The following is a 16384-nucleotide window of genomic DNA, read 5'->3' as shown; positions in this document are numbered from 1 at the left end:
ATAACAGTCCAGGAGCTGGAAGTCTAGAATAAAAGGGAGATGAAAGGGGGGAAAAAGAGTAACAGACATAGCCGGACGTGGTGGCGCACGCCTTTAATCCCAGCACTCGGGAGGCAGAGGCAGGTGGATTTCTGAGTTCGAGGCCAGCCTGGTCTACAAAGTGAGTTCCAGGACAGCCAGGGCTATACAGAGAAACCCTGTCTCGAAAAACCAAAAAAAAAAAAAAAAAAAAAAAAGAGTAACAGACACCTGGCTGACCAAACCAGTAGAAGCCAGGCATAAAAATAAATGCAGTATTATTTATTAAGTCTAACAGAGAAATCTGTACACTATACAGTATGTAGGAATATAATATTTACAAGAGTTGATCCACATAGGTTTCTAAACAAATAAGGAGAAACATTTTTACAGAAAAAAAAAGAACAGCAGCAGAGTAATTAGTCTGTACAAATTGTTAAAATATGTATCATAAATAACCACTTTTCAACATAAAAAGGAAAGAAGTTATGGACTGAAGTGTGCCCCCTCACAATGTTAAAATCCCAACTACAAGTGTCTTGTTTACTATATTTGTAGGTAAGATTTTGAAGTTCTAATTAAATTTACATTAATTTAATTAATTTAAAATTCTAATTAAATTTTGTACTGGCTGGTTTTGTGTGTCAACTTGACACAAGCTGGAGTTATCATAGAGAAAGGAGCTTCAGTTGAGGAAGTGCCTCCAAGAGACCCAGCTGTAAGGTATTTTCTCAATCAGTGATCAAGTTGGGAGGGCCCATCGTGGGTGGTGCCATCCCTGGGCTGGTGGTCTTGGGTTCTATAAGAAAGCAAGCTGAGCAAGCCAGGGGAAGCAAGACGGCAAGAAACATCCCTCCATGGCATCTGCATCAGCTCCTGCTTCCTGACCTGTGCGAGTTCCAATCCTGACATCCTTTGGTGATGAACAGCAATGTGAATGTGTAAGCTGAGTAAACCCTTTCCTCCCCAACTTGCTTCTTGGTCATGGTGTTTGTGCAGGAATGGACTATATCCCTGACTAAGACAAATTTAAACCAACATAGGACCCAATTCTGTGACTGCTGTTCTTATACAAAGAAGAAAGTGGGAACTGGAGAGATGGCTCAGCTGTTAAGAGCTCTTGCTGCTCTTCCAGAGGACCCAAGTTCTTTCTAACCCCTATATCAAGCTACTCAACTGTCTCCAGGGGATCATATGCCATTTTATGGCCACTGTAGGTACACACCTGGGATATACATACATAGACACACATAATTTAATTAGAGAAGGAGGTAGATGTAAACATGCATGTAGAAAGGAAAGACCATGTGAAGACACAGACAATACTGCTGCTGCCTAAAATGTAAGGCAAAAGTATCAAAAGAAACCAAACCTCCCATAACTAACCTCAGACTACTAGACTTCAACTGAAAAATAAACTTCTGTTGCTTCAGTCATCCAATCTGTGAGCCTGAGAAAATAAAGATACATTTTGGTACCCGGAAGTGAGTGCTGTATAGCATATACTCAAGAGTATAGAACTGGCTCTTGAATAATGTAACAAGAGGCTTATAGAGTTTGAAAATATATGATAGAAAGAATTCTAGTTTTGAAAATGCTTTGGGAAAATACTAGAGATGATTCTGAGGAGTATGAATACAAAAAAAAAAAAGAAGAAAGCTTTAAAGAAAAATTTTATCTTCAGAATAGATTATCATGAAGATAATATAGTTGAAATATGAGCATTAAGGGTGCTCTGATTAGATATCAAACAGTAATAAGGAGCATGTTATTAAATTAAAGGAAGAGGCAAATAGGGGATAGAGAGATGGCTGTGTGATTAATAGCACTGGGTGTTCTTCCAGAGGACATAGGTTATGTTCCCAGCACCCACTTGGTGGCTCACAAATACCTGTAACCTAAATTCCAAGGGATCCAATGCCTTTTTCAAGCTTCTGTGGTCACCATGCATGCAAGAAAAGCACAGAAATCCATGCAGGCATAAAACAAAAACAACCCATATACATTGAATATAAAAATAAATTCTAAAACATAAGAACACAGAAGCAAATAACATGATTTAATTGTATTCTGCTACTTTGTGGAGAGTAGAACATGTAAGTGATGAAGATAGTTAGCCAGTATTATGGTTTGTCCATACCACCTATAGTAAAATATAAAGGGAACTAGATAAAATAAAGGATGAAATATTAAGCAAAAAGGAAAGATGTAAAGAGAAAATTCTCATTATATCCATACTTTGAAAAGTAAAATTTGAGAAGATATTCAACTCACCAGTATGTTTGAACAATTTATTTAAAATATATTGTTATGTGACTCTTGTCTCAAAATATGACATTCAGGAAGGCTGCTTGGCTGGTAGTATTCCATATAACAGCCATCCCAACTTCAAATATGTGTTTACATCAAGAAAAGAGAGGACTGACAAAAGTGGCTGAGATGGCTGCAGAGCTCTCATGGCCACCACATGTTTTAGGCCTAGGAACTAAAGCTAGGTTGGGGCCAGAATTCTGTATATAATACCAAGTACATAAAAAGTAGGTCTACTACCAAGACTAGGATAGGTAAAGTTACTTGATTAGCACAGAAGGCAGGGCAACCAAAGTAGATTGCTTGTTTGGAATCAGAATATCTGTGCTATATCAAACAATACATTTCTGTTATGTCTTTTTTTAAGGTTATAATGTAATTGTATTTCTCCCTTTCCTTTTCCAAACTCTTCCCCACTCTCCTTAAAATTCATGGCCTCTATTTTGACTCACTGTTATTACACACACACACACACACACACACACACACACACACACACATACATGAATGCACTCATGGATTTACATGAATTTCTAAATATAACCTACTCAGTCTATATAATATACCTTGTGTCCTGTTTTCAAGGCTGACCATTTGGCAATGGACAGACAGTTAGTGTCCTCTTCCCCAGGGAGGACCACCTCTGAGCTTTACTCAGTTGCCTCTGGTTCTCCATGTAGAACTGAGGCATTGTGGGTTTTTCCTCACCCATCTTTGCATGTCATTCTTGTTCACCTTATGTTTGGGTAGCCACATTGGTGAGGCTTTATGGGTATGGCTTCTGCTATTTCTAGGACACATAGTCTCACAGCAAACTCTCTGTTCCTCTAGGCCATACAATCTTTCCACCTCATCTTCTACACTGTTCTCCAAGCCTTAGGTGTGTGGGAGTGTTTTGCAGATATATCCATTAGTACTAGTCTCCACAACTCTGCATTTAGATTGGCTATGGTTTTCTGTAGTGCTCTTCATCCACTGCAAAGAGAAGTTTCCTAGATGAGGGGTGAAGACTCCACTTAACTATGGACATAAGGACAAATGTTTATAAATTGTTGTCAGGGATTATGCTGTTTTAAAATTAATGGTTGTAGATTATCCTCCAATGTGGGATTATAATGGCCCAGGATTACAGAGGAAAGTCTAAGAGAGCTTTAAGCCCCAGATACCTCAGATGAGGACAGGAGCCTGGCTCTCTCCCCTCTCCTAACCTGATTCCATGAAGCCAGCTGCCCCACCATCAACCCTAGTAAGAATTTACTACCCTGACAGTTAACCAGGCTTCACTCCTTGTTTGAACTATATCCATACTGTGGACACATAAGGTGTATACCCCACTCCCACTTCTGGACCCTATAGTCCCTGAGTTCACACATGAAGCATCTTCCAACACCCCTGTCCTGGCCAGTTGTACAAGGCCAACAAACCTTGTCCCAGAGACCCTGGCCACCTCCTCAGGGGCATAAATATCCCCCCCCCCATTAAACATAACCAGTTCTCTGAAGCTGTTCCTAGATGTGTATTCTTTTCCCATGTACTCACCACTGACCAAGATCCTTCCTGCAACTGGCTAAACTTTTTTCTCTCTCTCCAGCCCAGCCTAGTGCACAAGTGGCCTAGCTACTCCAAGGGAAAGAAGTAGACACAGGCCAGCAGCTTACAGCCAGCATGGCTGAAACGGGACCTCCAGTAGTTATAGGCTAATTGTAAAATTTATACAGAAATGCAAGTGAAAAGAAATAGCCAAAGCAACTCTTTAATAAACTATGTTTATTCTTGACAGTTAAGAAAAATATATTCTTAAACTAGTCAGAGTGATGCATATCTTCAATTCCAGCACTTGGGGAAGCAGGTGGATATCTGTGAATTTGAGACCAGCCTCATCTACACAGAAAGTTTCAGGACAGCCAGGGATACATAGAGAAAGACTGTCTCAAAAAATATATTCTTAAAATATGATTGGGTTATGAATTATACAGTGAGATCATTGTAAAATCAATGATGGAATAAAATTATTGAAGAAAAACATTCATTTCCAGAATTTGGAAAACAAAATGGTAAGTGGAGAAATAAACCCCACAGCTTTGCAAGATACATTCTTTCTAATTAGGTTTTAGGTAATATACTAAATGTTGGCTCACTGACATTTTCTTTTTTATTCTAGGTGATATGAATGATTACATATTAAAAAATAAGGATTGTCATACCTTCTGCCTTGTTGCACTTTCTATTAAAGTTGAGAGAAACAAAACCGTGCTCACTATTTTCTTCAATAATGAAGCATACCACTCACCTGCAATATCTCTGTCAATATTAGACAACATTCTTTTTATGACACTTTCTGGCCCTGATGCTTCCATTACTGTCTTCAATAAGCCTCAACCTCTCCCTCATTATGGTTCGAACATAGTGTATGTATAATTTTCCTTTTTTCTGAAATTGAGTCTTAACAAGCATTCCCTTGGTTAACCATATAAATTTGAAAAATGACTAATATCAGTATTTTGTACCTATGTTTCATAGTTCACTTCATATTTTATTTCTTCTTCTATAGGCCTGTAAATGGATTACAAATAGTACAGTGTTTAGCTTTTGGCATTTCTGTGGTGGTCGGGTCCTTTAGTATCCAGACAGTAACTGAAAGAATCAGTCAAGCCAAACACATCCAGTTTCTGACTGGAGTCTGTGTGCATACTTACTGGCTCTCTGCCTTGTTGTGTGACCTCATCTTCTTCTTCTTTGCCTGCTGTGTACTACTGGTGAGTATCAGCTGCAACTCTATGAAGCATCTGTGGTCCATACTAATTTCTACAAAAATGATTATATCCTAAGATGAAATTTGTCAAGTAATTTGAAACTGCACTGACTCGCCACCCTAGAGATTTGCTGTAGACTCTCATTAAGGACATGTACTTCCCCACATTCTTTTATGGAAGAGAATCATTTTCTAAAAAAAAAAAAAAAAAAAACACCTTCCCTTGAGTTTGCTGTCATGTATTCACTCACTAATATGCCCTGTCCAAACTCTGCTCTAAAACCTTTTAACTTGCACTGACAAGTTAATTATAGCTAGGACAATGCCTACTCAGTCTTACCATGGCCATGAGAAAAATTGAGGCTGCACTACATAGCTCATACTGAAGATCGAGGGTCAGCTTCTGTTGCAATTGATCTTCTATACTTAACCTCCATGCTCAACATGGCCAGGCCCCAAAGCAGAGCGAGTTTTGACTTGGAACTTAAAACACTGAGAAGGCATCTAGAGAGCGCATATGGAGGAGTGTAAGCACCTGCTAATAGAATTATTTTACTCATTAGTAAATAACAGTAATTGTTATCTCCTGGGCATATTTTAGATAAATAATATGCAACGTGTACATAGTTAAGGGGGATAGAATATGGATAAAGGGGGTAACTTCCTTTTTATAAAGGTGTTGAAGACAAAATATTGTGAATAAAATATTGTTTCAGTCCTCACAAAGTCTATTGTTTCTCCATTGGCACAGAACTGAAAATAAAGTATGCCAACTACTATTACGAAAGATGAACTAGGAATTCCCAACTGGAGACTGTACTGTGAAATGATAACTAATTTTTGAAGAAGAAGAAAAAAAAGACATAAACTCTTTTATCAGTTTTGTTCCCACAAGATGATTCATATTTTTTTGCAGAGGAGCCCAAGAACTGGTTCTGAAGAGAGAGTCTGGATCTCACCAACTATCAGAGTCCAGGAATAGTGGTAGTGTGAGAAGCAAACACTGTCTATTATATAGAGACATCTTAAGGTAGAGAAAACTGAGTAGCACTTCAGTTTTTGATGTGCAAGACTGGCTTCTATTGTCAATTCCAGTCCCTGGTACATAGTTCATCATCATGGCAAGAGAAGATTACCCTCTTGCTGATGATCTATTTGTCTATCTTTCACTAATTCAATCCTGGTACCTAGTTTTACAATCTTTCCTCTATAGAGTTAAAAATCAATTTCAGGCTACCAAAATGGCAGCAGGTTCTATCGAACCTGGGAATCTTAGTTCAATCTCCAGGATCCACGTAGTGGGAAGAAGACGTGCACACACACATTATAAATTATTGGAAATTTTTTTAACTTAAAATTAATTGAGCAAACTTGACTTTTTTAATGTCCATATCAAGGTGTCATTTTTTTCTATGTTTCTTAAAACTTGTCACACTTATGTTGTTTCCTGGATGGCAGATTAAAAAACAAGATATAAACAAAAGCATCTATTTTCAATATTTATACCAACAATACTATATATTGCTAACGACCAAAGTTGTTTCTTGTGTTTGTTTTTGCATGATACCACAAACACTGGACATGACTCATAGCTCATCATATTTATAAGCAGAAAAGTGAGGCTCAGAGAAGGTCTTCTCTGCCTCTACCACCTAAGACAGTCAGAACTTTGCAGTTGCTCTCAAACTCATTGTCACTCATATTCAGAGTCATCCTGGACAGTATGTTTCAATTATTACTGTGTCCCTAGTCACAGTTTCCTTTGGTTTTTCCAATTTCTTAAAATTTTAATATAATTACATCAATTCCCCTTTCCCTTTCCTCCCTTTGAACTTTTCCGTATTCTCCCTCTTTACTCTCTTTCAGATTCATGGACCCTTTTATTGTTGTTGTTGTTGTGGTGTTCTGTTATGATCTCTATCTGTTACAAGGTTGCCTTGATTAGGAATTAGGAGTTAATTTATCTGTGGACAAAAGAACAAATATTTAGAGTGCCATTATGGATTATGCTGGTTTCGTAAAGTGGCAGCTGAAGGTTCTCCTCTAAGACCTATGACCTGAGTAGTTGGGTAGAATCCCAGTATACGGTAGGATTTCCATCTTGTTGTGTACATCTTCAATGCAGTTAGAGAGCTGTTGCTTACCATCAAGGTATGCTAATCTAGCCATTGCTGTGGTTCATGGTGTGGTCGATGGGTAGGACTAAGTTTCCTTTGGAAACTTAAATGACACCTTATGGTACCATCAAAGCTGGTCCTCAGGGAGGAGGCATGGGGTAGGTTTCAATTGGAGGACCTGTATCTTGAAGTTCATGATGTCTTTTTTTTTTTTTTTCAGTTTTTCGAGACAGGGTTTCTCTGTATAGCCCTGGCTGTCCTGGAACTCACTCTGTAGACCAGGCTGGCCTCGAACTCAGAAATATACCTGCCTCTGCCTCCCAAGTGCTGGGATTAAAGGTGTGCACCACCACTGCCTGGCCACATGATGTCTTTAGGAATAGAGGTTCTGTAGAAGTTAGGCCTGGTTCTTCCAGCCCCATGCTCCCAGAAATAAGACTCAGATTCAAAATATATTTACAAATAAGTTGGCAACATGGTTAGGCTCTTCTCTGACTAGAGCATAACTTAGAATAACCCATTTATTTTCAGCTTCATTTTGCCATGTGGCTGGTTACCTGTGCTTAGGTATCATATGTCCATCTCTTCACATCTTCCCAGTTCATTCTCTGGCGTGGTCAATCCCAGAATTTTCTCTGCCCCAGATGTCTCACTGTCTATTCCACCCTTTCCTATAGGCCATAGGTTTTTTAATTGACAGGTGATTTATCCATACAATACACAAGATATTCTCTCTACAATTTCCCTCTTTAGACCAACAATCCAAAAGGAAAAAAAGAGAGAAAAGAATATTATAAGGAAATGCTTTAAAAGTCTGTACTCCATTAAGCTGGAAAACCTTAAATTATTAATTTCTAGATTTTTTCCAAACCACCAAAATTAATCTGAAAACAACAACTTAACATAACATAATAAATGAAGAGGCTAAAAATAGTAATAAAAAAACTTTCCAACTACAAAAAAATATCAGGCTCAAATGAAGTCATAGCAGAATTTTACCAGACTTTCAAATAAAAACTATAGCCAATCCTTAAACTATTAAACAAAAAGGAGGAAGAGGAAGAAAAGGGAGGAAGGGAGGAAGGGAGGAAGGGAGGGAGGGAGGGAGGGAGGGAGGAAGGAAGGAAGGAAGGAAGGAAGGAAGGAAGGAAGGAAGGAAGGAAGGAAGGAAGGAAGGAAGGAAGGAAGGGGAAGAGATGGAGCACTCCAGCTAGTGTCACTCTAATACTAAACTATGTAAAGACACAACAAAAAAAGAAAACTACAAGAAAATATGTTGAACGTGAAGTCAAAAATGTCCAACAAAATATTTGCAACCTAGATACAGACATATATAAAAAGAGTCTGCACCGTGACCAAGTTGCCTTTACCCGGAAATGCTGAGGTGGTTCAATGTCTGCAAGGCGACAAGCCTAATAAGTCATGTCAGTGGACTTAAAGGTGGAAAGTCACATGTTCATCTCAACAGATGCAGAAAAAAGTCTTTGGCAAAATCCAACTTGCCTTCATGATAAAAGGAGGAAGTAAGGCCAGAGAAAACAGACTCAACATAAATAAATCTGGCTATGAGAAACCCATAGCTATCTACATGCTAAATGGAGAAAAGCTGGGGGGGAAAATGCTACTGAGGAGGGAAATGAGGAAACCCACTATCTCTACTCCTTTTCAATGTTGTGTTCAAATCACTAGCTGGGGCAATTAGGCAAGAGAAGGAAAGTGAAGATATACAAAGAAGTTAAATTTGTTTTTAGATTAATTGATTTTCTTTTTTAATGTATGAATGTTTTGTTTCCATGTAAATATGTGTCCCATGTATGTATCCACTGCCCCTGGAGTGCCAGATCCATCAGAATTGGCATTATGGGTAGCTAGGAGCCACTCTGAGTGTGCCAGTAACTGAAGACAGGTCCTCTGCAAGAGCAGCCGAGTGCTCTTAACCACCGAGCCATCTCTCCAACCTCTGCAACTTCGGGCTTCTAAGAATCGCATTCTGCCTTTGGCATCAGCTTATCTCTTCATTAGACATATATTGGAGAGTGTAAACAGAAACATATCTTTTATGAACTTAAATTTAAGTAAATGTTAGAATTATTAGCCTTACCAAGGATTTGCATAGCTGTCAATATTGATTTGAGGATATGCCTCAAATTATGCTGTTCTCACTAGATTCTCCACTCCATAATATCTTGAGGAAAGAGTACTTTCTTCTCCAAGCTTTAATACCTCAGACTCTACTCACTTTACCAATATTGTTAGTGGATAATTTCTCCTCATTCAAAAACTATTTCTTGGTAAGACATGATATAATTATTCTGTTTTTCCCTAAAGAGCTAATTCATTTCTCCAACATTACTTTTAAAGTAATGAGCCTTTCCCACTAATTCGAAATACTCATTTTGTACTTTAATACTTAACAATGTGCATTTAATTATATTTTGTATTGTTTAATTCTGTCCTGTTGGTGTGTATGTAATGAACCACTGTACAATGGTATGAAGGACTGACCCCAGAGCCATGTGCATAAAATCAAGAAGTCTGAACCTGAGGCTGTGTTTTCCAACTCTGTAATGTGCTGCTTGTAACAGTCTCTTAACTGTAGCAGTGTTCAAATACATTTAATTCTCTTTATGCATTGCCATTCCCCAACTCCCTCTGTTAATTTTCTTTGGCAGAATGTCCCCTTTGCCATGATATATTTTTTGTTTTCATACAAACTTTCAATGCAGCTTATTTCAAAAAAAAAAAACCCTAGTTTCATTTAATTTACATTATTTTTTAATTTCCTGTTTTTACTATATTGGCTCACATCCTCTGTAACAACAGAGTGCATGCTTCACTTGTCCAGGCAAATTTAAATGAAACCAGTTCTAATTGAGAGTTTTCTCATACTTGTGTCTCAAGGTTTCCATAATTTCTTCCTGACTATACAATCCTCTTTGTTGATAAGGGAGGATCCAGCCATAGTGAGAGGCATTAGATTCTACAATTACTGATTCTCTTCATGTGCTTCCTTTAAACACTAGTACTTGGAAATATTTTCTATTTCCAAGAACTACACAAGATTCTAACAGGACATTCTTTCTTTAGCCTTTCTTTCCATAAGTTAGTGATCTTGCTAAATAATCATGTTATTGATCAGAAGGTACAACTGTGGAATTTTTAACGAATTGAAATTACAAGCCAGTATGTAGAATTTTTGAAATTTCCTTAGTAGCACAAGTATTTTTTCCAAATCAATATCACTTTAACTCTGTGTGCTCTTCAGTTCCCTTCTCAGTTGTAATTCAGAGGAATTGAAAAAGAATTCCAAGGTTCAAAATAGCCACCAGAAGGCACACTGAACAAAGCAGCAATAAGAGAAATCCTAAGAAAAGTGACCAATAACCAAGGTCCTTTTTTTCCAAGGAAAATTCTGTTTGGCTTAATATAAATATAATTACTTTGTATTTGATCATGGCTGTGGGAAGTAGGGACGGTTTCAAAGAGGAGAAAACCAGAAAGAGGAGCTTAGTTACTGTGCTCGTTGTAATAATCTCAGTTTAAGAAATGGTTCACTTTAAGGCTTGAACTCTAAAGCTTAAATTTTTTAAATTTAAATTTAAAGAAATTAATCCTCGTAATTATAGATGAGTAGAAACAGTGGCTGCACAGCATATCCTTCATCTTGATTTTCTATGCTCTGTGATCTAGGGCATATTCAAATTCTGCCAGCTGGAGGCATTCGTTGTGCATTACAACTTCCTAGACACAATTCTGATTTTTATGCTTTATGGCTGGTGTGTTGTTCCTCTCACTTATATTGGAAGCTTTCTGTTCAATAGTAGCACTGCTGCCTACATCAAAATCACGCTGTTTAACTACTTCTCAACTATGTTCAGTATCATCATTTACACTATCATACAATTTTATGGTAAGAACACCATACAATTTCTTCTTTTTCTGGAAGTAAATTAATTAAATAAGAGTGAAATAATGTGAAAATTTAAAATTAACTGATGAACACTTTCCAATAATTAAAAAACCTGTGACTTTGGAAATCATCAATTATTTATTGAGTGGATATTTATAGAGGTGAAGAAGAATGGGGAAGAGAGAGAAAGGAAAAGAACCAAGAATAAAAAGAAAAGGAAAACAAGATTCTAGGAAGTCATTGTTATCAAAAGCTACTCTTCAATTCTGCGGTTAATACTATTATTTTCCCACAAGCCTTCTGGCTGGGTACAAGTGGCAACCAGTGGTGCTTTCTCAAGGATTGCCTTATAGTTTGAGAATTGTCTGAGAATTGCTTAACCACTAGGGAGAAGTGTGTTTTAATGAGGAGGTTCACTACTTTTCTTATCATTGAAGCTAATCTATTATCTTTTAATTACAGGTAATGACTTTCCTAACTTTGTCCACATCCTCACAAGGGCAATTTTAATGGCACTGCCTAGTTACAACCTTGCAATGAGTATCAGCAAGTATTTTGATGACTATGAGGTGAAAAGATTGTGTGCTAGGGAATTCAAAAGCATTTACGTGGATTGCAGTGACCCATGTGAGTATTAGAAACTCTTTGAGTCCATAAAAACACTATATTCTTTTCTACTTTCTACACATCTACTAAGATTATGGTAAGCAAGAAAAACCTGGTTTTCTTCCATTTGAGTAGAATGAGCTGAGATGCAAATTGGAAGTACATTACACCTAATCAATGAAATACTTGCAGAAAGTTTGCTGCTGCTGCTGCTGCTGCTGCTGCTGCTGCTGCTGCTGCTGCTGCTATTGCTACTGCTGCTGTTATTGTTGTTGTTTTTACTTTGAGGGAGTGTGTGGGCAGCCAATAAGAGGCAATTAGAACCCCAAAAAGCATGACCAGAAAATACATCTCCCCATCACATTTTTGTTTGTTAAGACTACAGGATATCTTGTCCAGTGACTAATCTCAAAATTATATCAGCTATCCCTATAGAAACCCTAGAAGCCATAAAAGCATGGAATGATGTGTTTGAAACTCTGAGAGAAAGTTAACTGTTCACAAAATTTACTCTATCAAAGTTAACTTTTACAATCAATAGAAATTGAAAACCTTCTCAAGTAAACACAAACTAAAGGAACTCATGCCCCAGCAAACATCACTGTAGAAAATACTTACAGAAGCCCTATACAAGTGTAAATAAGAAAAGCAGTCATGATCATGGAACTCAGGAAATAATTCATTTTATGAAAGGAATATACAAATAAATGAGAACTAAGGAAGAAGTAAAAATTCTCAACTCAGTAAAACATTAAACTTTGAGATGAATAAGGGGAAGAGAATAAACAATATTTAAATTAACCAGATAAACCGCAACAAAATTATGTGAATCAGCAAATACTTCTCAAGATGTTTTAGGATCCTTTGAGCTGGGAATCTGGGAGTTGTCCACTCTCCTCTATTCCTTTATTGGTTTTTTCTTTCTTTTTTATTGAATATTTTATTTATATACATTTCAAATGTTATCCCCTTTCCCAGTTTCCCCTCCAGAAACCCCCATCCCACCCCCCTCCCCCTGCTTCTATGAGGGTGCTTCCCCTCCCACTCACTCACTCACTCCTGCCTCCCCGCCCCGGCATTCCCATATACTGGAGCATCAAGACTTCACAGAACCAAGGGCCTCTCCTCCCATTGATGCCCAACAAGGCCATCCTCTGCTACATATACAGCTGGAGCCATGAGTCCCTTCCATGTATACTCTTTGGTTGGTGAGTTATTTCTTGAAAGCTCTAGGAGGGTCTGGTTGGTTGATATTGTTGTTCTTCCTATGGGTTGCAAACCCCTTCAGCTCTTTTGTCCTTTATCAAGCTCCTCAATTGAGGACCCCATGCTCAACCCAGTGGTTGGTTACAAGCATCTGCCTCTGTATTTGTCAGGCTCTGGTTGAGCCTCTCAGGAGATACAGTCCATTATCATCAAGGTAGGAACATAGCAGTATCTAGGCAGGCATGGTGCAGGAGGAGCTAAGAGTTCTACATCTTCATCTAAAGGCTGTTAGTGGAAGACTGACTTCCAGGCAGCTAGAATGAGGGTCTTAAGCCTATGACCACAGTGGCACACCTACTCCAACAAGGCCACACCTCCTAATAGCGCCACTCCCTGGGCCAAGTTTATACAAACCATTACATAGATATCTGTTCATAACATCTGTTAGTTTCATTGTGTCTCTATTTAATTGCTGTTTCAATGACCTCTCCATTAATGAGAGTAGAGTGTTGAAGTCCCTCACTACTATTGTGTAGAGTTCAATGTCTGATTTGAGCTTTAATAAAGTTTATTTACAAATGTGGTTGCCCTTGCTTTTGGGATGTAAGATATTCAAAATTGTGATGTCACCTTGGTGGACTCAAAGAAATCAGTAGCCCTCCCTGATAAAAACTATAAACACGACGAGAAAAAAATTAGGGAAACAATACCCTTTACAATAGCCATGAATAATATAAAGTATCTTGGTGTAACTCTAACCAAGGAAGTGAAAGACCTATATGACAAGAACTTCAAGTAACTGATGAAAGAAATTTAGGGAGATATCAGAAGATGCAAAGTCCTTCCATGCTCATGAATTGGTAGGATTAACATAGTGAAAATGGTCATTTACCAAAAACAATCTACAGAATTAATGCAATTCTCATCAAAATTTTATAGACCTTGAAAGAGCAATTCTCAGCTTTATATGGAAAAACAAAGAATCCAGAATAACCAAAACAAACCTGAACGATAAAAGAACTTCTGGAGGAATCACCGTACCTGACCCCAAGCCACGACAGAGCAATCGTGATAAAAACCACATGATATTGGTACAGAACCAGACAGGTTGATCAATGGAATCTAATTGAAGACCCAGAAATAAGCCCACACCTATGGACAACTGATTTTTTCAAAGAAACTAAAACTGTATAATGGAAAAAGGAAAGCATCTTCAACATGGTACTGATTCAACTAGATATCTGCATGTAGAAGAATGTAAATAGGTCCATATTTATCACCCTGCACAAAATTCAAGTCCAAGTGGATCAAGGACCTCAACATAAAACCAAATACACTAAATCCCATAAAAAAAAGAAAGTAGGAAATAGCCTTGTACACATTATTACAGGAGAGAATTTCCTGAAAAGAACACCAATGACTCAGGCATTAAAATCAATAATTGCTAAATGGGACCTCATGAAACTGAAAAGCTTCTGTAAGGCAAAGGGCATTGTCAGTAGGACAAAATGGCAGCCTGCATATTATGGAAAGATCTTTACTAACTCTACATCTAACATAGAGCTAATATTCAAAATATATATTAAAAAAACTCAAGAAGTTAGATACCAACAAACCAAATAACCCAATTTAAAAAAAAATGGGGTACAGAGCTAAACAGATTTCTCAACAGAAGAATCTCAAATGGCCAAAAAGCACTTAAAGAAATGCTCAACATCCTTAGTCATCAGGGAAATGCAAATAAAAACAACCCTGGTATTCCACCTTACACCAATCAGAATGGCTAAGATCAAAGACTCAAGCAACAGCACATGCTAGAGAAGGATATGGAGAAAGGGTAAGACTCCTCCATTGCTGGTGGGATTGCAAACTTGTACAACCACTCTGGAAATCAGTCTGGCAATTCCTCAGAAAATTGGACATAGTACTACCGGACGATCCAGCAATTCCTCTCCTGGGCATATACTCAGAAGATGTTCCAACTTGTAATAAGGACACATGCTCCACTATGTTCATAGCAGCCTTATTTATAATAGCCAGAAGATGGCCATTATAAAGAACCCAGATGTCCCTCAACAGAGGAATGGATACAGGAAATGTGGTACATTTACACAAAGGAGTACTACTCAGCAATTAAAAACATTGAATTCATGAAATTCTTGGGCAAATGGATGCATCTGGAGGATATCATCCTGAGTGAGGTAACCCAATCAGAAAAGAACACACATGGTATGCACTCACTGATAAGCAGATATTAGCCTAGAAACTAAGAATATCCAAGATACAATTTGCAAAACACATGAAATTCAAGAAGAAGGAAGACCAAAGTAGATACTTCGTTCCTTCTTAGAATAGGGAACAAAATACCCATGGAAGGAATTACAGAGACAAAGTTCGGAGCTAAGACAAAAGGAAAGACCATCCAGAGACTGCCCCACACAGGGATCCATCCCATATACAACCACGAAACCCAGATAATATTGCATATGCCAGAAAGATTTTGCTTACAGGACCCTGACATAGCTCTCTCTTGTGAGTCTATGCCAATGCCTAGCAAATACAGAAGTGAATACTCAGTCATCTATTGGATGGAAAACAGGGCCCCTAATGAAGGAGCTAGAGAAAGTACCCAAGAAGTTAAAGGGGTCTGCAACCCTACAGGAGGAACAACAATATGAACTAACCAGTACCCCCCAGAGCTGTGTCTCTAGTTGCATATGTAGCAGAGGATGGCCTAGTCGGCCATCAATGGGAGGAGAGGCCCTTGGTCTTGCGAAGATCATATGCCCCAGTACAGGGGAATGCCAGGGCCAGGAAGCAGGAGTGGGTGGGTTGGGGAGCAGGACGGGGGGGGGCATATAGGGGGCTTTGGGGATAGCATTTGAAATGTAAATGAAGAAAATAATGTAATAATAAAAAAGTTCCTGTTGGTGGAAGCGATGCAATTATATTTTAATTAAAAATGAAAAATGACTCTTCAGCCATAAAAAGTTCTTGTAATAAAAATTAAAATAAATCAAAAAAAAGAGGTGAGAAAAATTGCACAGAAAATGAGGTCAAATGTTCATTGAATGTATAGTAAGATTGTCTCCCATAGAACACTAGCAAAAGGGTCAGGCTCAGTTTGGTGGTAGAGCACCTCTAGGTCCCTGGTCAGTCCTCAGTGCCAAAAGGAAAACAGAAAAACTAGAGGGAAAATCAGTTTAAAAAAATCAACTTTTATAACAACTATAAGTAACCACATCAAGGAAGATTGAATAAGATAACAAGACGATTACTTATTTGCTGAATGCCTGTGAACCTGGGACTCTGGAGAAAGAAAGGTCAGGGCTCAACTACAGAGCAGGTTGAAGGCCAGGGTAGCCACCAGAAAGTCCCAGATGCCAGAAAAGCAAGAAGCCCCAGGACCCAATAGGGATAAAATTAGCTGAAATGCCCAACAAAGGGGAGGGAGAACCTATAGAG

At 38.1% G+C, this 16384-nt stretch overlaps 1 protein-coding gene across 1 annotated transcript in view; it reads left to right on the top strand.

Annotated features, from left to right (window-relative positions):
- The window catches only part of LOC110299107 (phospholipid-transporting ATPase ABCA3-like), a 127117-nt gene that overhangs the window by 98169 nt on the left and 12564 nt on the right, over positions 1-16384 (top strand). Inside the window, exons 20-23 of the mRNA XM_029479129.2 lie at positions 4490-4736; positions 4880-5084; positions 10888-11107; positions 11570-11734. Of these exons, the coding sequence (XP_029334989.1) occupies positions 4490-4736; positions 4880-5084; positions 10888-11107; positions 11570-11734 (837 nt within the window). The remainder of the gene's footprint in view (positions 1-4489; positions 4737-4879; positions 5085-10887; positions 11108-11569; positions 11735-16384) is intronic.

Source organism: Mus caroli, unplaced genomic scaffold (assembly GCF_978045245.1).
Source record: "Mus caroli unplaced genomic scaffold, Mus_caroli_1 scaffold_8, whole genome shotgun sequence".
Lineage (NCBI taxonomy): Eukaryota > Metazoa > Chordata > Mammalia > Rodentia > Muridae > Mus > Mus caroli.
The sequence above is the reverse complement of the archived record's forward strand: the minus strand, read 5'-3'. Positions and strand labels throughout refer to the sequence as shown.